Source organism: Anopheles merus, chromosome 3R, assembly GCF_017562075.2.
Source record: "Anopheles merus strain MAF chromosome 3R, AmerM5.1, whole genome shotgun sequence".
In the NCBI taxonomy this organism is placed as follows: domain Eukaryota; kingdom Metazoa; phylum Arthropoda; class Insecta; order Diptera; family Culicidae; genus Anopheles; species Anopheles merus.
This window is the reverse complement of record NC_054084.1, coordinates 10,929,391-10,948,732: the sequence shown is the minus strand read 5'-3', so window position 1 is coordinate 10,948,732 and position 19,342 is coordinate 10,929,391. Positions and strand designations below refer to the sequence as shown.

At 49.0% G+C, this 19,342-nt stretch overlaps 8 protein-coding genes across 13 annotated transcripts; 5 read left to right on the top strand and 3 right to left on the bottom strand.

Moving 5' to 3' along the window:
* Positions 1 to 58: 58 nt before the first annotated feature.
* Positions 59 to 778, top strand: LOC121597246. Its single transcript, XM_041922854.1, has 2 exons — positions 59 to 133; positions 199 to 778. Exons 1-2 carry the CDS (start codon positions 128 to 130, stop codon positions 685 to 687), a joined length of 495 nt encoding a protein of 164 aa, XP_041778788.1. The 5' UTR covers positions 59 to 127; the 3' UTR covers positions 688 to 778.
* Positions 779 to 857: 79 nt separating this feature from the next.
* Positions 858 to 1,950, top strand: LOC121597241 (cuticle protein 16.5-like). The gene is made up of 2 exons (XM_041922850.1): positions 858 to 1,016; positions 1,094 to 1,950. Exons 1-2 carry the CDS (start codon positions 858 to 860, stop codon positions 1,610 to 1,612), a joined length of 678 nt encoding a protein of 225 aa, XP_041778784.1. The 3' UTR covers positions 1,613 to 1,950.
* Positions 1,862 to 2,928, bottom strand: LOC121597240 (prisilkin-39-like). Its single transcript, XM_041922849.1, has 2 exons — positions 2,667 to 2,928; positions 1,862 to 2,591 (listed from the first exon to the last, which is right to left on the bottom strand). The coding sequence occupies exons 1-2, from the start codon at positions 2,670 to 2,672 to the stop codon at positions 1,917 to 1,919; spliced, it is 681 nt and encodes a 226-aa protein (XP_041778783.1). The 5' UTR covers positions 2,673 to 2,928; the 3' UTR covers positions 1,862 to 1,916.
* On the top strand, positions 2,889 to 3,554 carry LOC121597247. The gene is made up of 2 exons (XM_041922855.1): positions 2,889 to 2,944; positions 3,010 to 3,554. Exons 1-2 carry the CDS (start codon positions 2,939 to 2,941, stop codon positions 3,496 to 3,498), a joined length of 495 nt encoding a protein of 164 aa, XP_041778789.1. The 5' UTR covers positions 2,889 to 2,938; the 3' UTR covers positions 3,499 to 3,554.
* Positions 3,555 to 3,564: 10 nt separating this feature from the next.
* LOC121597242 (cuticle protein 16.5-like) lies at positions 3,565 to 4,774 on the top strand. Its single transcript, XM_041922851.1, has 2 exons — positions 3,565 to 3,827; positions 3,905 to 4,774. Exons 1-2 carry the CDS (start codon positions 3,669 to 3,671, stop codon positions 4,421 to 4,423), a joined length of 678 nt encoding a protein of 225 aa, XP_041778785.1. The 5' UTR covers positions 3,565 to 3,668; the 3' UTR covers positions 4,424 to 4,774.
* On the bottom strand, positions 4,673 to 5,495 carry LOC121597245 (prisilkin-39-like). The gene is made up of 2 exons (XM_041922853.1): positions 5,391 to 5,495; positions 4,673 to 5,315 (listed from the first exon to the last, which is right to left on the bottom strand). The coding sequence occupies exons 1-2, from the start codon at positions 5,394 to 5,396 to the stop codon at positions 4,728 to 4,730; spliced, it is 594 nt and encodes a 197-aa protein (XP_041778787.1). The 5' UTR covers positions 5,397 to 5,495; the 3' UTR covers positions 4,673 to 4,727.
* Positions 5,496 to 5,573: 78 nt separating this feature from the next.
* Positions 5,574 to 6,329, top strand: LOC121597248. 2 transcript variants are annotated; one of them, XM_041922857.1, is made up of 3 exons: positions 5,574 to 5,668; positions 5,734 to 6,072; positions 6,106 to 6,329. In XM_041922857.1, exons 1-3 carry the CDS (start codon positions 5,663 to 5,665, stop codon positions 6,211 to 6,213), a joined length of 453 nt encoding a protein of 150 aa, XP_041778791.1. In that variant the 5' UTR covers positions 5,574 to 5,662; the 3' UTR covers positions 6,214 to 6,329. The 2 variants fall into 2 exon arrangements, with proteins under 2 accessions (XP_041778791.1, XP_041778790.1); XM_041922856.1 differs by having other exon boundaries at positions 5,579 to 5,668; positions 5,734 to 6,329.
* A 3,851-nt stretch (positions 6,330 to 10,180) lies between these two features.
* Positions 10,181 to 18,379, bottom strand: LOC121595282 (casein kinase I-like). 5 transcript variants are annotated; one of them, XM_041919144.1, is made up of 2 exons: positions 17,790 to 18,379; positions 10,181 to 13,151 (listed from the first exon to the last, which is right to left on the bottom strand). In XM_041919144.1, the coding sequence occupies exon 2, from the start codon at positions 12,873 to 12,875 to the stop codon at positions 11,286 to 11,288; it is 1,590 nt and encodes a 529-aa protein (XP_041775078.1). In that variant the 5' UTR covers positions 12,876 to 13,151; positions 17,790 to 18,379; the 3' UTR covers positions 10,181 to 11,285. The 5 variants fall into 5 exon arrangements, with proteins under 5 accessions (XP_041775078.1, XP_041775080.1, XP_041775082.1 ...); XM_041919146.1 differs by having other exon boundaries at positions 18,022 to 18,379; XM_041919148.1 differs by lacking the exon at positions 17,790 to 18,379 and adding an exon at positions 17,524 to 17,761.
* Between the last annotated feature and the right edge of the window lie 963 nt (positions 18,380 to 19,342).

The window sequence follows — 19,342 nt, the reverse complement described above, 5'->3', positions numbered from 1 at the left end:
GATGGAGTTTTCCTTTCGTTTTGGACTTCCGGTAGGAGGCGCTATATAAGATGCGTTCGATTGTGTTTTTGGTATCAGTGTTCGTACAACTCTTCTATCAACATAACATCCAACCAATCCAATCAAAATGAAGGTAAGCTTCGTCGGAAATCTCGATACAAACATCCCTGCTCATCCAATTCTTCCATCTCATTCCAGTTCTTCATTGCAATCATGGCTGTGGCGCTCGTCGCTGCCTCGGAGGCGTCCTACCTGCCATACGATGATGTCCTGTCATACCAGCACGGCTACGGGTATGGACTTCCGGTGTCGAAGGTGGTCTATGGCTCGTCGTACGGTCTCCCAGCAGCGGTGGACAAGTACTCCTACCCATCATCGTTGTACGGTTCCTATCCGGCCGTGAAGAAAGTGGTCGAATACCCGTCGGTTGCTCCAGTGCTGGCCACCAAGGTCGTTGATAACAGCTACGATCTGGGATACAACAAGCTGGTCGCTCCAGTTCTGAGCAGCGGATACGGTCTGGGATACAGCAAGCTGGTCAGCGGATACGGTCTGGGATACAACAAGCTGGTCGCTCCCGTCGTCGCCACCAAAGTCGTCGATAATGGACTGTGGAACTATGGAGGATACGGTCTGGGATACAACAAGTATCTGTCGACTGCTCCCGTTGCCAAATACGTGTTGTAAATGTAGATAATATTGTTTTAATAAACCGGCTCCGATTCATGACGTGTGAATGTTAACCCAAGCTGATCGCCATTCTGTTTGAGCGAGCGTTAGTTTCCCGTTCTCTTTGTTCGATCGTTCGTTGTGTGCTTTGGAAGGGATGGTATGGTTGTTTGGGGAGATTTTGGGGAATGCATTTTTTGTTGTACTTTGGATACTGCATTCATGTTTGTGTTTCCTTCTACAGGTATAAAAGAAGTCTCTGTACTCGTATCAATCAGAATCAGAACGATCTTCGACTCGATCGCATACCAGCATCCAACTCAAATCCCCATCCAGCAATCATGAAGGTAATTCAAAGGCTTTCTCATCTCCATCAAGTGTCCTCAAGTAAACACTCCTGTATTGTGGTTCTTTTTCTTATCAGTGCATCGCAGCTGTAGTCATGGTGGCTCTGGCCGTCGTCGCTGAGTGCGGCCTTATTCCGGCTCCGGTGGTGTACTCTGCTCCCCAGACGACTGTCTTCCAGCAGAATGTGGCTCCGAAGTACGTGGTTCCGGCCCCTCTCGCATACGCCGCTTCCCCTTACTCCTATGCCGCTCCGGCCTACTCCTATGCTGCGCAATCCGTCTCCCATGCCGTCCCAGCCGTCTCGTATACCCGTGTCGCCTCAGTAGCTCCAGTCGCCTACTCCGCGCCATCGTTCTACGCTGATTTGGATGTAGTGGAAGCTGCTCCAGTGGCCGTAGCTCCTGCTGCCACCGTCGTCGCCCAGCCCGCCGTTGCTGTTGTCGCCCAGAAGGAGGCTCGCTATGTCGCTGCCAACCGTGGCGCCGTCCACGAGGCTCCTCTGGCCGGACATGCCGTCAACCAGCAGTCCCTGAACCTTGAAGCTGCAATAGAAATGACATTGACGGTGAATAATTATGTGCACATTCGAAAGTGACTTAGAAAACCCTGTAATCTACAAGACCAATGAGCATGGTTCAGGCGTCAACCCATACGACTTAACAACATGCCCGTGATGGGTCCAAGCCCCAAATAGACCGTACTCTCCTACGTAGGTCTGAGTATCCTGCTATGCGTACATCAATTAGTCACTGAAAGTTAAGCCCACTAGTAAGTACAGGCAGCCTTGACTGACTACGGTTGGTGTCCCAAAGAAGAATAAGTAGAAGACCAATCATGTTTTCAGTTGAATGTTCCATTTATTTACAATTCCACATACATTTGATCGAGATCACAGTCATTTACGCCACAATCGACTTCTGGTTGACCAGATGGCCTGGCAGAGGGGCCACATGAACGGCTCCTGGGTTGGCAGCAACGTACTTCGCAGCATGACCCTGGACTGGGAGGTAGTTGTTGTATCCGTAGCCGTATCCATGACCGAGTCCGTATCCGTGCTCCACTCCGTATCCTCCATACAGACCCAGTGGGTTGACCGTCTTCAATGTGTTCACGTTGGCCTGGACCACAGTTGGGGCGTACTTGGCACCGTAGTATCCGCTATACAGACCCAGCGGGCTGACCGTCTTCAGAGTGTTCACGTTGGCCTGGACCACAGTTGGGGCGTACTTGGCACCGTAGTATCCGCTATACAGACCCAGCGGGCTGACCGTCTTCAGAGTGTTCACGTTGGCCTGGACCACAGTCGGAGCGTACTTGGCGCCATAGTATCCTCCATACAGACCGTTGTTGTAGCCAGAGTACGGAAGAGCGGCCGAGTACGGGTAAGAGAGGCCATGGTCTAGTACCGATGAGTATCCTAGTCCACCGAGCGACGAGTAATGGCCCAGACCATCATAGGCACTCACGCCATGGAGTCCAGAGCTGTAGGCGTACGGAAGGACCGACTGCACCGCTGGCAGATATGATCCCTGGGAGACGGTGGCCAGAGCCAACACAGCGATCGCGATGAATCCCTGGATGGAAGAATGCAATTAGTGATAACTTATCAGTATCATCAAATGTTGATCGAATTGATCGATTGAACCCACCTTCATGGTCACAGTTGAGTGCGTTGATCGATTGGATATGATCGCGAAAACGTTGCAAGTGAACTGTAATCGTTTGTCCCAATGATCGTCTGCTTTTATAACGAGCCAAACGCGACGCTTTTCCGGCCTTCTGTTGGACCTTGACGACGGAATTTTCCTTTCGTTTTGGACTTCCGGTAGGAGGCGCTATATAAGATGCGTTCGATTGTGTTTTTGGTATCAGTGTTCGTACAACTCTTCTATCAACATAACATCCAACCAATCCAATCAAAATGAAGGTAAGCTTCGTCGGAAATCTCGATACAAACATCCCTGCTCATCCAATTCTTCCATCTCATTCCAGTTCTTCATTGCAATCATGGCTGTGGCGCTCGTCGCTGCCTCGGAGGCGTCCTACCTGCCATACGATGATGTCCTGTCATACCAGCACGGCTACGGCTATGGACTTCCGGTGTCGAAGGTGGTCTATGGCTCGTCGTACGGTCTCCCAGCAGCGGTGGACAAGTACTCCTACCCATCATCGTTGTACGGTTCCTATCCGGCCGTGAAGAAAGTGGTCGAATACCCGTCGGTAGCTCCAGTGCTGGCCACCAAGGTCGTTGATAACAGCTACGATCTGGGATACAACAAGCTGGTCGCTCCAGTGCTGAGCAGCGGATACGGTCTGGGATACAACAAGCTGGTCAGCGGATACGGTCTGGGATACAACAAGCTGGTCGCTCCCGTCGTCGCCACCAAAGTCGTCGATAATGGACTGTGGAACTATGGAGGATACGGTCTGGGATACAACAAGTATCTGTCGACTGCTCCCGTTGCCAAATACGTGTTGTAAATGTAGATAATATTGTTTTAATAAACCGGCTCCGATGCATGACGTGTGAATGTTAACCCAAGCTGATCGCCATTCTGTTTGAGCGAGCGTTAGTTTCCCGTTCTCTTTGTTCGATCGTTCGTTGTGTGCTTTGGAAGGGATGGTATGGTTGTTTGGGGAGATTTTGGGGAATGCATTTTTTGTTGTACTTTGGATACTGCATTCATGTTTGTGTTTCCTTCTACAGGTATAAAAGAAGTCTCTGTACTCGTATCAATCAGAATCAGAACGATCTTCGACTCGATCGCATACCAGCATCCAACTCAAATCCCCATCCAGCAATCATGAAGGTAATTCAAAGGCTTTCTCATCTCCATCAAGTGTCCTCAAGTAAACACTCCTGTATTGTGGTTCTTTTTCTTATCAGTGCATCGCAGCTGTAGTCATGGTGGCTCTGGCCGTCGTCGCTGAGTGCGGCCTTATTCCGGCTCCGGTGGTGTACTCTGCTCCCCAGACGACTGTCTTCCAGCAGAATGTGGCTCCGAAGTACGTGGTTCCGGCCCCTCTCGCATACGCCGCTTCCCCTTACTCCTATGCCGCTCCGGCCTACTCCTATGCTGCGCAATCCGTCTCCCATGCCGTCCCAGCCGTCTCGTATACCCGTGTCGCCTCAGTAGCTCCAGTCGCCTACTCCGCGCCATCGTTCTACGCTGATTTGGATGTAGTGGAAGCTGCTCCAGTGGCCGTAGCTCCTGCTGCCACCGTCGTCGCCCAGCCCGCCGTTGCTGTTGTCGCCCAGAAGGAGGCTCGCTATGTCGCTGCCAACCGTGGCGCCGTCCACGAGGCTCCTCTGGCCGGACATGCCGTCAACCAGCAGTCCCTGAACCTTGAAGCTGCAATAGAAATGACATTGACGGTGAATAATTATGTGCACATTCGAAAGTGACTTAGAAAACCCTGTAATCTACAAGACCAATGAGCATGGTTCAGGCGTCAACCCATACGACTTAACAACATGCCCGTGATGGGTCCAAGCCCCAAATAGACCGTACTCTCCTACGTAGGTCTGAGTATCCTGCTATGCGTACATCAATTAGTCACTGAAAGTTAAGCCCACTAGTAAGTACAGGCAGCCTTGACTGACTACGGTTGGTGTCCCAAAGAAGAATAAGTAGAAGACCAATCATGTTTTCAGTTGAATGTTCCATTTATTTACAATTCCACATACATTTGATCGAGATCACAGTCATTTACGCCACAATCGACTTCTGGTTGACCAGATGGCCTGGCAGAGGGGCCACATGAACGGCTCCTGGGTTGGCAGCAACGTACTTCGCAGCATGACCCTGGACTGGGAGGTAGTTGTTGTATCCGTAGCCGTATCCATGACCGAGTCCGTATCCGTGCTCCACACCGTATCCTCCATACAGACCCAGTGGGTTGACCGTCTTCAATGTGTTCACGTTGGCCTGGACCACAGTTGGGGCGTACTTGGCACCGTAGTATCCGCTATACAGACCCAGCGGGCTGACCGTCTTCAGAGTGTTCACGTTGGCCTGGACCACAGTCGGAGCGTACTTGGCGCCATAGTATCCTCCATACAGACCGTTGTTGTAGCCAGAGTACGGAAGAGCGGCCGAGTACGGGTAAGAGAGGCCATGGTCTAGTACCGATGAGTATCCTAGTCCACCGAGCGACGAGTAATGGCCCAGACCATCATAGGCACTCACGCCATGGAGTCCAGAGCTGTAGGCGTACGGAAGGACCGACTGCACCGCTGGCAGATATGATCCCTGGGAGACGGTGGCCAGAGCCAACACAGCGATCGCGATGAATCCCTGGATGGAAGAATGCAATTAGTGATAACTTATCAGTATCATCAAATGTTGATCGAATTGATCGATTGAACCCACCTTCATGGTCACAGTTGAGTGCGTTGATCGATTGGATATGATCTCGAAAACGTTGCAAGTGAACTGTGATCGTTTGTCCCAATGATCGTCTGCTTTTATAACGAGCCAAACGCGACGCTTTTCCGGCCTTCTGTTGGACCTTGACGACGGAGTTTTCCTTTCGTTTTGGACTTCCGGTAGGAGGCGCTATAAAAGATGCGTTCGATTGTGTTTTTGGTATCAGTGTTCGTACAGCTCTTCTATCAACAAAACATCCAACCAATCCACTCAAAATGAAGGTAAGCTTCGTCGGAAATCTCGATACAAACATCCCTGCTCATCCAATTCTTCTATCTCATTCCAGTTCTTCATTGCAATCATGGCTGTGGCGTTCGTCGCTGCCTCGGAGGCGTCCTACCTGCCATACGATGATGTCCTGTCATACCAGCACGGCTACGGGTATGGACTTCCGGTGTCGAAGGTGGTCTATGGCTCGTCGTATGGTCTCCCAGCAGTGGTGGACAAGTACTCCTACCCATCATCGTTGTACGGTTCCTATCCGGCCGTGAAGAAAGTGGTCGAATACCCGTCGGTTGCTCCAGTGCTGGCCACCAAGGTCGTTGATAACAGCTACGATCTGGGATACAACAAGCTGGTCGCTCCAGTCCTGAGCAGCGGATACGGTCTGGGATACAACAAGCTGGTCAGCGGATACGGTCTGGGATACAACAAGCTGGTCGCTCCCGTCGTCGCCACCAAAGTCGTCGATAATGGACTGTGGAACTATGGAGGATACGGTCTGGGATACAACAAGTATCTGCCGTCTACCAAGTATGTTCTCTAAGCTTGCCGACACCGACATAATCAACCTTCACAATCGAACTACCGGAAACTCTAAACCCGTTCTGGGGCTACATTTATTTCGCCATGAAAATAAAATGCTTTTACGTGTTATGCTACTCTAAGTCTGTTTTCTCAACCAATACTCATATTTTCCTGTGTGTAAATGAACCGATCGTCGTTTGCTTCGTACCGAACGATGATCATCCCTATCTTTAACTCCGCAAAAGCTGCTGTGCGGCGCGCGATAGCAGTATGCAAACAGAAGAGAGGGAACAATCTGTAATTCAAATAACGTGTCCCTCCAACGATGAGCATTGGATTGCATTTTTCCCGGCCACCCCCCGCCCCCTCCCCCCCCCTCTCCACCAAGGCGCAAATAAGTGACCTAAGAATGCAAAGAGTCGATGTCACTTCCAGGAAGACTGACTTTATTTGCTGGCGATAAGAACTGATTGGCACACTGCTATGGGAGCAGCTAATCTTTATGCAAAGAGGCTATACCACACCACATTACCCCGTACTTATCATCATCAATTGTTTGAGCTACATTCCTTCCATGATCATGAGAGTAGTATACGATCACTCCACAATACTTCTGCCTTCAATGCACTTTATTTCTTTCATGAGCAATAGAAATCAACATCACAAACACACCAAAACGTTACCATAATATCGGTTTTACATTATTTATTCTCTTCAATCGTTATAGCGAAACTTCATTCTGTTTTCCCATCTGCATCTGCTGGTAGTGTGTCCCATTCCTTTCCAAGCCGCGTCCGGGTCGTTGTTGAAGATCAGGAGACTGTGGCGCGGTTATTGTCCGATTGTTGTCAACCCACAACACGCCACTCTCCTTATCTTCTCCCATTCCGCCGGCTTGGATGCCGATCCATCTCGATAAAGGGTAATGTATATGAGTCTGTATATGTTGCCTCTCCTGCCTGCAAGCAAGCGTTACTACTCTCTCTACTCTTTCTCCATTTATCATCTCATTCCAAGCCACGGAGTTGAGCGGGTTTTTGAGCCGCTCGCTTCCTTCTTCTGTGTACGTATTCGATCCTTATCATTTTTTTTGTTTTTTTTTTTGTTTGTTTTGTTTTGTAGCTGCTGTAATTGTTTTGCTATTACCATTTGCACATTAAAGTGCAACACACATTCCGTTTTACTTTACGTTCTTTTTCATTTCTTTTTATCAGTAGTGTGTTTTTGTTTTCCTCTATCCACTTCTAGTTTTTTTGTGTTTATGTGTATTGTTTGTTTGTTTTTCTTGTTTTGTAATGTGTTTTCTCTTTCACTTTACGATGGTTACTAATTACTAAATATTCTTAAATGTCATTACTTCCTTTTCTTGTCCTTCTTTTCTCCTTTCGTTTCCGTGCTTTCCAACACACGAACTCAGCCATCTGAACCCTTCTTGCGCCCCACGTGTGGTGTGCAGCGCAACAGCCTTTCCTTCATTTCTTACTTTTCTTGTTCACTCACATGCGCCATTGTCCTGGCGCCATTGTTTTGTAATGTTATTAATTATATACGGTAAACCACATTCATTCGTCACGCACGCATGCAGAAAACCCATCAATTGCACAGGCACCCGATCCCGATCGTACTATTTATGCTGTAATTTATGTATTGTGTATTGTATGCAGCTGTTGATTGAAAGAGAGAGAGTGTGTGTGTTTTGTTATGTTTTTCCTTCTCCTTTCCCTATCGTTTCTCTCTTTTTTCAGTTGGTTCAGCGTGTTTCTTCGCAGTACAGGTGTGCGGCGCTATACTAACGTTCCTTTCAGCTTTCTTCACATCATTTCCTTTCATTTTGCCATCCTTCCATTATCACACCTTAATCTAAACCCAATATTTTCTGTTTTTCGCCACCAACATCATGTGTATGTGTGTTTGCAGTCGTCATCCTTAGTTTGCCTTCATCGTCTAGTGTTTGTTTTTCAAACACACACAAACACACAAAAAAGCATCTTGTTTATCATGTTTCTGGATTCCCTCTTCCTTCTTTCCGTTTTGTTTTCTTCTCCTTGGTCTACTTATTAAACTTAAACCCTATGTAAACCACACCGAAGGGGATTATCGAGTGGTTTTTTTTAATGTGTTTTTTTTCTTCTTGCGTTTTACTATGCCGGGGGGGGGGGTTTGTGTTTGTAGGATCGATGCTTTTTTTCATCCCCACTCGCCCAAAAAAACAGTGAATTTCCTTCTTCTGCTAGTAATTCATTTTCGTTGCACTATTTATGCTTCTACACCTTCTGCTTCTGTTATGCCTTACACCTACATACACATGTATATATAATGTATAAGTTGTGTTTTTTTCCTTCTGTAAATTGTTATCTTGCTGTTGTTACTTGTTTTTGTTGCTGTACGCGGGGGAAGTGGTTTTTCTTATCCCTCTTCTACTCTGCTTCGTTAGTAGGTGTAGATATTCAGTACTGTTCCTAGTATTATAAACCGCTACAGCCGGGGATGATGACGATTAAGTTAGTTGAGTTTGAGTTTGCTTCTATTTCGGGCTCTTACTGCCGCTGGCTGTGTAAAGGTTGTATAGTTGTATGTTTAGTTTTTTTTTTCATTTGTTGGTTTGAATGTGTTTAGTTTCTGGTTTAGTATATAGTCACAATTACACGCTAAACTGGATCATACGTTAGATGATGCAAGACGAAATGTGGGATCGCATATTCAAGCAGCTTCTTCACCTTTCCCAACGTGTATAGTGTGTGTTGTTGTTGTGTATCATCTTTCACGTGTACTTTAATATTCTAAATCCACGGTACCACGTGCTGTGGCTTCACTTCCTATATCCTTTGTATTCTTTTGCCTATTTATAAGTGTAACACATACAGCAACACTCCTATCTCTTCTTCCTGTCCTGCTGTGCTTGCACGGCTGCGTCGCAGTCAAAGTTTGCTAAAACTTCCCCGCACTGAACACTCTCCATATATCCTTTCTGCTCCGTCTTCTCTTCCACCCATCCCTTTAAATGTTTACAGACTTATTTTCGAGAGAACAGAGAGAAAGCTTTTGTTTTCCTTTTTTCTTCTTCTTCTTAATAGTCATCAGGCGCAGCAGCTAGAACTAGAGTACTAGTAGTAGTAGTAGTACACAGACACACAGACACACCTCATATTTTTCACTATCACTTGTCAAATAACGGCGTCTTCTTTTTTGCTCGCTCTCCTCCCCTGCTACATTGCCACCCAATTGCCCCCACATACTGAGCTGCTCTTCGTGTAGCGATTGGACACACCACACACACCCCCCAAAAGATTACTTTCCTTCCCACAACACATATTGTTTTCCCTAGCCTAAATATCCTCGCCACCGGGGGGTTTCTTTTTTTACATCAGTAATGCCACGTACTGCACTGTTTGTTGGCCAACTACCTTCCTCCTTGCAGAATTGGCTGGCGAAATTCGTTTAAACATTACTATTATCCTTTGCTCCCATCGTCATCGTCCCCCCTTGCTTTTATACACAACTATCTATGCCGTCTCTTTTCTCTTGTCTGGCCCTTCTCTTCGTGTTATCTTTCTCTCTAGTATCCACTCATTGGCATTGGTCGACGATGCGCGTGTGTATGTGTGATTTGGGGGTGGGTGGATATGGAAAGAAAGCTCTTCATTAGCAAACTTCGCAAAAAAATGCGCTTCTTAACAGTGGCAACATGTTGATCACGCATCACTGCATTCACATGAAAAAACAAACAAATAATAAACCTACAATGAAGCGCAAACATAATCTTGAGGCAAAAAAGGATCGCGCGTTTCGTCCGTCCGGTTCCTGCCTGACGGTAAATGATCAAGTGAACGTGGCGCAAATTGATCGCGTGCTCACAACTCTACCAGAAGGAAGCGTGATATACACGCTAGAAGGATACAAAAAGACAGCATAACATCATGTAAGGGCAATGCGGAAACGTAAAGGAAATAATCAACAGAAGCGTGCACAGGCATTGGTTTTTTTTCTTTTCTCTCTCTCTCTCTCTCTCTCTCTCTCTCTCTCTCTCTCTCTCTCTCTCTCTTCACAATGAGTTTACCGAAACATAAGGAAACAATAAAATAACAACATACAAGCGAGTATGACGACCTAGGAAAAAGTTCACATAATTCGATTGATTTTCCCTTTTTTCTTTGCGATTTCCTCCTCTAATCCTTGCGCGGTAGTAGAGCACTGTGTTGCTCTTTAACTGTGTGGTTGTGTGTGTGTGTGTGTGTTTTTTTTGTGTTTGTTTGTGTGTAACTCCAAAACGTTTATGGAGGGGGATCGGATTATCAGTCGACATGCCTTTAAAATAAAGAACAGTGACTTTGTCCTGGCGCGCGAGCGTTAATTCTCTTGCAATCTACCTCCCTCTATTTATGTGTGCCGCGGTTTTACTTCCCTTTTCTATACTTTGTTTTACTAGTTTTGCTAGGCATGTAGCGTAGTCGTATGCGCGCTACTTACACATCATGTTTCCTCTTCCTATCATACAGCAACACGCGCGCGAGAGCTTCTAAGCGGTGAGCAATCCGTTTGTTTACGTCCTAGCCCTAGTGCTCCACATATGCCAAATATCGTACCAAATGCGGTATCATCCATCATTCCACAATCACTAATTGTGTGTTCGGTTGTTACCCCCTCCTCCCCACATTTGCCGCAGCCACAGCTCGTCTGTTTATCTCCTTTGCTTGCGCGTTTCACTTGTTACCTAGGTGATTGGTTTTGAGAGTTGTCTCTGATTCGATACCTACTATGATGTAAACTTGTTTGGAATCTGTTTGGAGAAATGGACCATTGTTTTTGTTTGTGACCTAATATTTTATAGGGATAATTTGTTTGGGAGATAGATGCTGATGACACTCAACGGAGCAATGGAGAGAACAAAATTCAATAACTCAAAAAGCAATTGATTTGTAGGAAAACATCACCAAAAAGTATTTCCAACAGATTTCCACTCTCTTCTTTAGAACGTGTGTATTCCTCTGTGTGTGTGTGTGTCCAGAACGTGTCGTGTTGAACATCGACACAGTGTGGGTGTGTGTGTGCACGCGCGGGATGGAAGTAAACAAATTAGAGAAACATTTAATATTATTCCGCATTCCGTGCGTCCAGATTTTGCCCGCGCAGACGAATCGAGGAGCGGCGCTCGGGCGTTTCGTGCCGCGAGAAGGAAGCGGCCACCACCGCCGCATCCACGCTCGGGTCGCCGCCCCCGACGCCGCTGTTGTTGTTGATGTTGTTACTGTGCGCCGACGGTTGGCCGCCGAGAGTTTGTGGTCCGCCGCCCATCACCATGCCGCCGGGTTGCTGCTGTTGCTGCACGCTTCCACCCGCACCGCCCGGCGGCTGGCCCTTCTGTAGCTCCGTCCGTATGAAATGCTGCAGCAGGTGGCGCGTCTGGGGCGACATTTCCTTGTTCTTGTCGGCGGCGGCGGCAGCCGCTACGGCCGCCGCTGTCGCCGCACTGTTGCCACCGACCACGCCGCCGCCCGAGGTTGCGTGGCTGCTGACGAGCGCGGTACCGACGCTGCTGCTGTTGTTGGCATTGTTGACGCTGTTGACGCCGCCGGCTACTACCACACCGCCGCCGCCACCGGCTACTTTGGACGGTGTCGTTACCGAGGTGGTGTTGCCGATTTGCTTCTGTTGCTGCTGCTGCTGCACCTGCTGCACCTGCTGCTGCTGTTGCACCTGCTGCTGCTGCTGTTGCTGCTGCTGCTCGTTCTGGGTGGCACTGGGTGTCCGGCTCTGGCCACGCTTCATGCTGGTGAACGCGTTCAGGTTCGGCCGCCCGAACTTGAGCATATTCCAGTCGAACACGTAATCGTACACGAAGCCCTGCCGGTGGAAGAGCGTGCGGAACAGCTTGCGCAGATAGCAGTAGTCCGGCCGCTGGATAAAGTCCATGTGGCGGCAGTACGCGAGATAGAGGCTGAACTCGCGCGGGTACCCCTTGCACAGCTCCTCGACCGGCGTGGACAGCTTCTTCTCCGAGATCCGCTCGTACTTCTGGCGCTTGTTGGCCGCCTTCAGCCCCTGCCAGGGCAGCGTGCCGAGGTTAAAGTACATCAGCACGTACCCGAGCGACTCGAGATCGTCCCGGCGCGACTGCTCGATGCCCAGGTGCGTGTTGATCGAAGCGTACCGGGCCGTGCCGGTGAGGTTTTTGTTTTCCCGGTACGGGATGTGGGACATGCTGCGCGAGTCCTTGTACTTTTTCGCCAGCCCGAAGTCGATGATGTACACCAGGTTGCCCTTCTTGCCGAGCCCCATCAGGAAGTTGTCCGGCTTGATGTCTCGGTGGATGAAGCTGCGCGAGTGGATGAAGTCGATGCGCGAGATCATCTGGTCGGCGAGCAGCAGCACCGTCTTAAGCGTGAAGCGGCGCGAGCAAAAGTTGAACAGATCCTCGAGCGACGGGCCGAGCAGCTCCATCACCATCACGTTGTAGTCGCCCTCCGAGCCGCACCACTTGATCGTCGGGATGCCGACCGCACCCTGGAGCATTTTGTAGAACTTGCTCTCGATGTGCAGCTGCGGGTGCTTTGTCTTGATGCATTCGAGCTTGATCGCGACCTCCTCGCCGGTGGAGATGTTCGTGCCGAGATAGATGTCCCCGAACGAACCGGAACCGATCTTCCGCCCGAGCCGGTACTTGTTGCCAACGCGCAGCTCCATGGTGGTGTCTGTGTGGTGGCAGTGGCGTCAGTGAACGACTCTTGTGCTAGCGGGATGTGTGTGTGTGTGTGTGCTTTAGCCAAGCTTTAGTTCACACGGCCACGTGCTTTTCGTCCTCTTTGCTGGGCTGTTGCGATTTAGTCTTCCTTTTCTGCGCGCCTCCACCTGCCACTCGCGATCGCCCCGTCGTCGTTGCCGCTCTTTTGGCTGCTCCGGAGCGGATGATCCTGCTGCTGCCCTGCCGTTTGTCTCACGGACAAAATGGACGGTTCACGCCTTTAGTACACACACACACCACGTTGTTCACGAAGGGTTGAAGTTTCACAACCATTTGTTGCCGGAATCGTTGTGCCAAAAATGAAAGGGGGAGAGAGAGAAAAACAAGCAGAATGTTAATCAAAGGTAACTACGTTCCAAGGAGAAGCGAATAAAATGTTTTTTTTTTCAGCGCGTCTCGTCGATCCACCCGCAAACAGCGTTGACCATGAATGTGTTTGGAGGCAGCATGTGTGTGTGTGTGTGTGTCTCGCATTATCGTTCGATTTTGCAAAGGCATATTTCATACACATTAGCAACATGCATCGACTATTTTCACTGGCGTAGAACCCGCCCCACCGACGTGCGACACGTGCGAAACCATCATCAGCTCCGAGAAGATGGAGCACTAAACAACGCCCCACCACCTCCGCCGCCGTGGACCATGTTTTTCTTCACCTTGGAATGAGGTGGAAGCAGCAACATTTGCGACACGAGAATCGAATGATACAACACACTATTTACCCCCCACCCCCATCCCACACAACCACGGTAACAGGGATGGGGGTGCTGTACCCAACAGAGCTAAAACAGCGATAGACAGACGGGACACAACGGATGAGATGCTGGTGGTACACTTTGTGCGCTGAGAAGAAAATTGCACATCACTTCTTCGTTCCTCTACCACCACCACACCAACCCCTATCAACCGTACACCACGTGTGGGGTGGGGGTACAGCAATTTCGTTCGGCCTCCATCTGCATTGGCATGTGCGCTGCTTACTTTTCTTTTGCAGATCATAACACTGCGCGCCCTGAGGTTGAATTAAAATCGTCTGCATTTTCTCGACCCCAACACGTTCGTCCTCCACAACCGCGCGCACCGGAGACAAAACAATAACATCACACACAACAAAACCAACGCACGGGCGCGCGGGTCAGAAGGAGAAGACTTGGGTTGCGCGAGCGCGTGTGTGTCTCAAGTCTCAAGGAAACAACGCACGGGGGGGCATGGATTTCACATACACTGTGTGTGGGGGGGGGGGGGGGGGTTCGTTGCATATGCTGCAATAAATACTAAAGGAAATATGCAAACGTGTGTGGGTACGCGGCGCCGCTCTTTTTGTGAGGTCACACTGTGCGAACTGGACTAACTTCCAACCCGTCGATTGTTTCTTCGGGGCCTCTTGTCAGCAAATGGAGCCTGCGTAACCATTTAAAGTTTGCTGCCCAAATCATTGCACAGATATCGTAGTAAACTAAGATGCTGTGTGTGGACGAAGCCATGGTCCCTTTGGTGGTGGTTGCCATAGCAATTGGAGCCGTTTCTTTGGGGGTTTGTGGATTGCACTTTAGCAGCTGAAACAGTCGCATTATGATTTAAACCATCCTTTACAATGTGTAATCGTGCTTATCATTTGAATTTACGTATTGTTACAACATTCTTAACGATTTCCAATACTGTCCAATGTCAACGACGTTGCACAACGTTCATCCTATCAGAGCCATTGTCGCAGATGACGAAATAGGATGCCCAACGTGGTTGTTCGCAGAACCAACAAAATGCGTCAAAAACCCAGCGACCTGTTAGTCCCGGGGACGCAACGGAACGCAAAAACGGGAAACCATGACACACACACGGTCTGTGGGATGAGCCCACAAACACACGCCCGCATATATACCGTTTCAAACGAGTACCGGACCACCAGCCAGTTGATCGTTGCTCGGTTACGGTTCAGGGAAGCCGCCCAGCAATTGATATGCCATTTCTGCTGCTTCACAGCGACTTTTCCTCCCTGCTCTTTCCGGGGGGGGTGCTGCCTCCGGTGGTACTGGGTACTATCATCAACAACACCTGCAGCATCTTCTTGTGGGTTGATGGAAACCCAACACGGGGCGACATTTGGACAACTCTCTCTCTTTTTCTTTCGCCTGTTTTGTTTTCGCCTGGATTCCCTTTTTTAACCACACTCAGCACACACCTCAACGTTTACTACGATGACGGGGAAATGGGGATGATGATGGAAAGGTACATCACAGCCAATAGGTCCCCCCCCCCCCCCCCCCCGGAAGCACAATCCAGTTGGCTTCCCTTTGTAAGATGGAAAACTAAAAACGCCTGGGCTGGAAAAGCAAACGAAACAAAAAAAGGCACTCGATGAAACAAAAGTATACATTTCAGAGCCCAAGCACGCGGTGGCACGGTTTCTTGATGCTGCTGCGTGGTGATGGGGCTGCCACCGAAAGAAGGATGTCCGACAAGTGCAGCGAAAAGAAAAGAAGGCCACAACCATCCCCCCAAACTGACATCTTTCTCGGTCTATCGCTCTCTCTCTCTCTCTCTCTCTCTCTCTCCCTCTTTCTCTTTGCCCCCCTTCAAAGTGCCTGGATCCACCGCAGAACAATTCAAGAACAGGCTGTGTGCACTGCCATCCCCCCGTAACCGCACAATCACACACACACACACACACACACACACACACACACGGTGACCAGGGAGACATTTTTTTTTTGTTGGTGTTGTGTGATTCATAGTCCTTCATTCGTGGAAACGGAATTCGAGGTGAGTTGCCACTTTTGATAGCATCCAGCATTTTTTGGGGTCTCGCGCGCACAACTTTATATCACACGATTGCGCGTTACGCAGAAAAAAAGCTGCGATAAACACCACAAATTACGCTTGGTACGCGCTTGGTCATTGCCAATAGAGGAGAACACACCATTAGTAGCAAGAGAATAATCTGTGACACATTTCAAAACATCCACTAACATCGCTGATTGATTTTTCACTCCGATCGCCCCAGAGGGAAACCGTTTTCCGCTGCAATAAATGCACACTTGCGTTTGTGGCGTTGCGTACTTTGTTGTTTGGCTGTCATTTTGTTCGATTGTTCAATGTCCGTGTGTGTCAGGTGTGCGCGCACGTTGCTAGCGATACACAGATTGGAGAGGTTGGGGCCATGACGCTCTCAGCGGGGCTGCTGCTACTCCTCCGCACCCTCCCTTTGGCACACGGAAACACACCTTCCCACGAGAGAGAGATTGTACGCATTTTTTCTTTTTTGGGGGGGGGGGGGGGGGGTTTAGCGTTTCCTTACCACACCACAGCGCCGCCTACTACACTCTGTCGTCACCAACAACGGTAGCAGCGACTACGACTTCGACACACAAGGGTGGCCGCCACCATCTTTGCCTTGCTGGAAGAGGGAAGGCACGCACAGCACTGCACAGTGAAGCACAACACAACAATAAAGGGCACACAGAGATAAGCGACAGAGGAGACGACTTGGGAAATGGTTCCTCGGGACAGAAAACGTGTGCGCTCGGTCGTGTGCAGTACAATGATATGACTGCCTGCCTGCCTTCTGCAGTCGTGTTGGGGTCAGTTCTTGGTCAGTGCTCGCGCTACCTGGCGGCGCTCCGTCGTTCTATTCGTTCGCTTCCTGCACGTACACTTCTACACTTCGCACGCACACACCCTTGCAGGCGCCCATGGTTATGCGAGTGTGTTGCGTGAACGTGTGTGTGTGTGTGTGCGTTTCTACACTCTTTGGTCTCTTTTCCTCTCACAAGAGGTACACACACGCACCCGCAGGGCATATATTTGCTTCCTTTTCAAACGTTGCTTTTTGTTCTTCTTCTAATAACACGCACACACACGTATCCTATCTCGCGTTTGACGACGTTCAGTGACAGATTCGAAACAAAGTGTATTGCTGGCAGCACTGCAGCAGTCAGCGCGCATATGTAATTCAGGGCAGGCAGCACTGCCACCCGACTGCGACTGTGTGCGTTTTAGTGTGTGTGTGTTTGTGTACGCACGTAAAAGCCTTGTGTTCCGTAACACACGCACACTACTGCCAAGGCTGATTGCGTATTTTACACTTTATGATGTGCCCCCATCCTCCTTTCTTCTCTCTTCCTACACAACAACCAACACAGACGCACGGACCACGTCTACGGGCTACATTTAATCCAGACCAGCCGAGACCTTCCTTTGTTGTGTCAAAAATTGCTCCTTTTAACAGCCCCCTCGTCACTCTTTTGTTGGCTTTTACTGCAAACGCACATACACACTCCACACACACAAACACACTGTTCCTAACCTGCTTTAAATCAAGCGCACACATTCGATGGCATAGCAGAGCATTTATTAAACCTGACCGCGAGACACAACCCGAAATTAACTTCCATGCGATGATGGCGGCCGATTGTCGCTGTATGGGTGTGCACTTTGCGTCGCAGCAGGCAGCCGCACACACAGCCAATGATGGCTGCTCGGACTCCGCCACAGCGTTTGAAGGACTTCCAGTGGCGCCAGTGATGACTCAAAGCGGACGCATTACGGCACAATGGTTGGAAATTTGGTCAGAAGACGCTTGAAATTACGCACCAGAAAGGTCACCCGCATTTGCTTCATATACTTCAAGCTCTCGCACCATGGCTCCTGTTGCCGTTCAAAATGCAAACCACACTCACACACACCCATGCACATCCACACAACTCCCTCTCTCCGTCATCGTCTTCGCACGCACACGCAACAACCCTTTTTACCCTGGAGCCACACACACAGACATTCCCCCACAAGCAGCAGCGCGATGCAAGATGGAACCAGGGGGGAAAAAGATTCGATTTTTTTTAGAAATGCAAGGAACTCACGTTTGACTACCGATTCGAGATGGTAGCATCGAGTTGGCCGACTCCGGAGTCCATGTGGGACACAGTTGTGGCGCACACACTCACACATACACGCATACACTTGGCAGAGGCGGAATGGGACACGCGCGCGTGTGTGCGGAGCACGGAACAGGAACAGGAACGGCACCTAGCAGAACGGCCACAAAAACGTGGAAGTGCTGACGGACACACACACACACACACAACACCTTACCCAGATGGTTGGTGCGCTGTGCTTTGGCTAGGTTGACGCACGTTCCCCGTGGTCCGCGCGGCGAGGTCACGAAAAAACTAAGGAAGCCTTTGAAAATTCAGCAATTGTTTCAGGAAAAAACTACGAAACGAAACACGACCTACGCGCACGACACGGGTGAGGTGTTTCTTTTTCACTGCTTCTTCACACTTCACTGTGCGCTGTGGTGTGTGCTCTGCGCTGCCCGTTTCGGTGCGCTCTGTCTCTTGCCTTCTTGCTCGCTCCTGCTGAACGAACTGTTTCGTATCGCCTATAAAGGCCTACTTTGAGGGAGTGAGAGAGCAAGAGACGGGGTCGCAATCGCACCAACACATCCAGCGACGGCCCGTTACCTTCGTTATGTGGTTCCCAGATAACATGGTTTGATATCGACGTCTAGGCTGGCCCTGGGAAGCAGAGTGACCAGAAATACTGATTTATCTGTATTCCTACCGATTTTTTATATGCTTACCGATTCACAGAAATGCCTCCTAAAACTATCTTTTGATTTTTTATTTAACCTACCGAAAATCACAGATTTTCTCATAATACTGACCGAAAAGTCATAAAACCATTTCTCAAATCATTTAAAGAATTAAACTCCATATGGAAATCACTAGCAACCTGAACCAGAAGTTCAACAGAGACAACTAAGGCCAATGTCTGTACTTCACCGCGCGGCTACATGAGGTGAAATATACAGCGAAATGAACTATTTGACAGGCGAAATATCTGACGGATAAAGCATCACAGCAACCAGCTGATGTGCAATGTAAACAAATAACGTGCCCAAAATCGTGATTAAATTCTTTAAATAGCTTCAATATTGAGTACTTCGTTCATTTTCAGTCAACAGTTCATAATTTCTTCCAATTAGGGAATGTTCTGCTTGAGAAGATATTATTTCGAATAGAATTTCGAAAGCGGATGTTGTGTCTCCCCCAACTCTTTAGCTATACCTGTCAGGTATTTCACCAGTCAAATCGTTCATTTCGCTGTAAATTTCACCTCATGTAGCCGCGTGGTCATGAGATGCGATGAAATCGGACGCGCTGGTAAAATTTTATAGTTTAATTAATTTTTATACCCCCCCCCCCCCCCCTCATCCCATCAAAGCCCAACTAGCCAGCTCGTACTTTATAGCTGATTTAGGGCTGTTTAACCAAAAATCGTTCCGATTTCGTACTTTGTGGCTTATTAAGAGATAGACGGTACTTTGCGGAACTATGGAGCTTTTTAACAGGCACATGGTACTCTTTGGAACTTTGCGGCTGATTAGCACTATGTGTAGGGTTCATGATGG

Coding starts and splice junctions, on each gene's coding strand:
- LOC121597242 (XM_041922851.1), top strand. CDS start 3,669: ATGCATTTTTTGTTGTACTTTGGATACTGCATTCATGTTTGTGTTTCC. Junction 3,828..3,904: donor CCCATCCAGCAATCATGAAG/GTAATTCAAAGG, acceptor TTTTCTTATCAG/TGCATCGCAGCTGTAGTCAT.
- LOC121597241 (XM_041922850.1), top strand. CDS start 858: ATGCATTTTTTGTTGTACTTTGGATACTGCATTCATGTTTGTGTTTCC. Junction 1,017..1,093: donor CCCATCCAGCAATCATGAAG/GTAATTCAAAGG, acceptor TTTTCTTATCAG/TGCATCGCAGCTGTAGTCAT.
- LOC121595282 (XM_041919144.1), bottom strand. CDS start 12,875: ATGGAGCTGCGCGTTGGCAACAAGTACCGGCTCGGGCGGAAGATCGGT.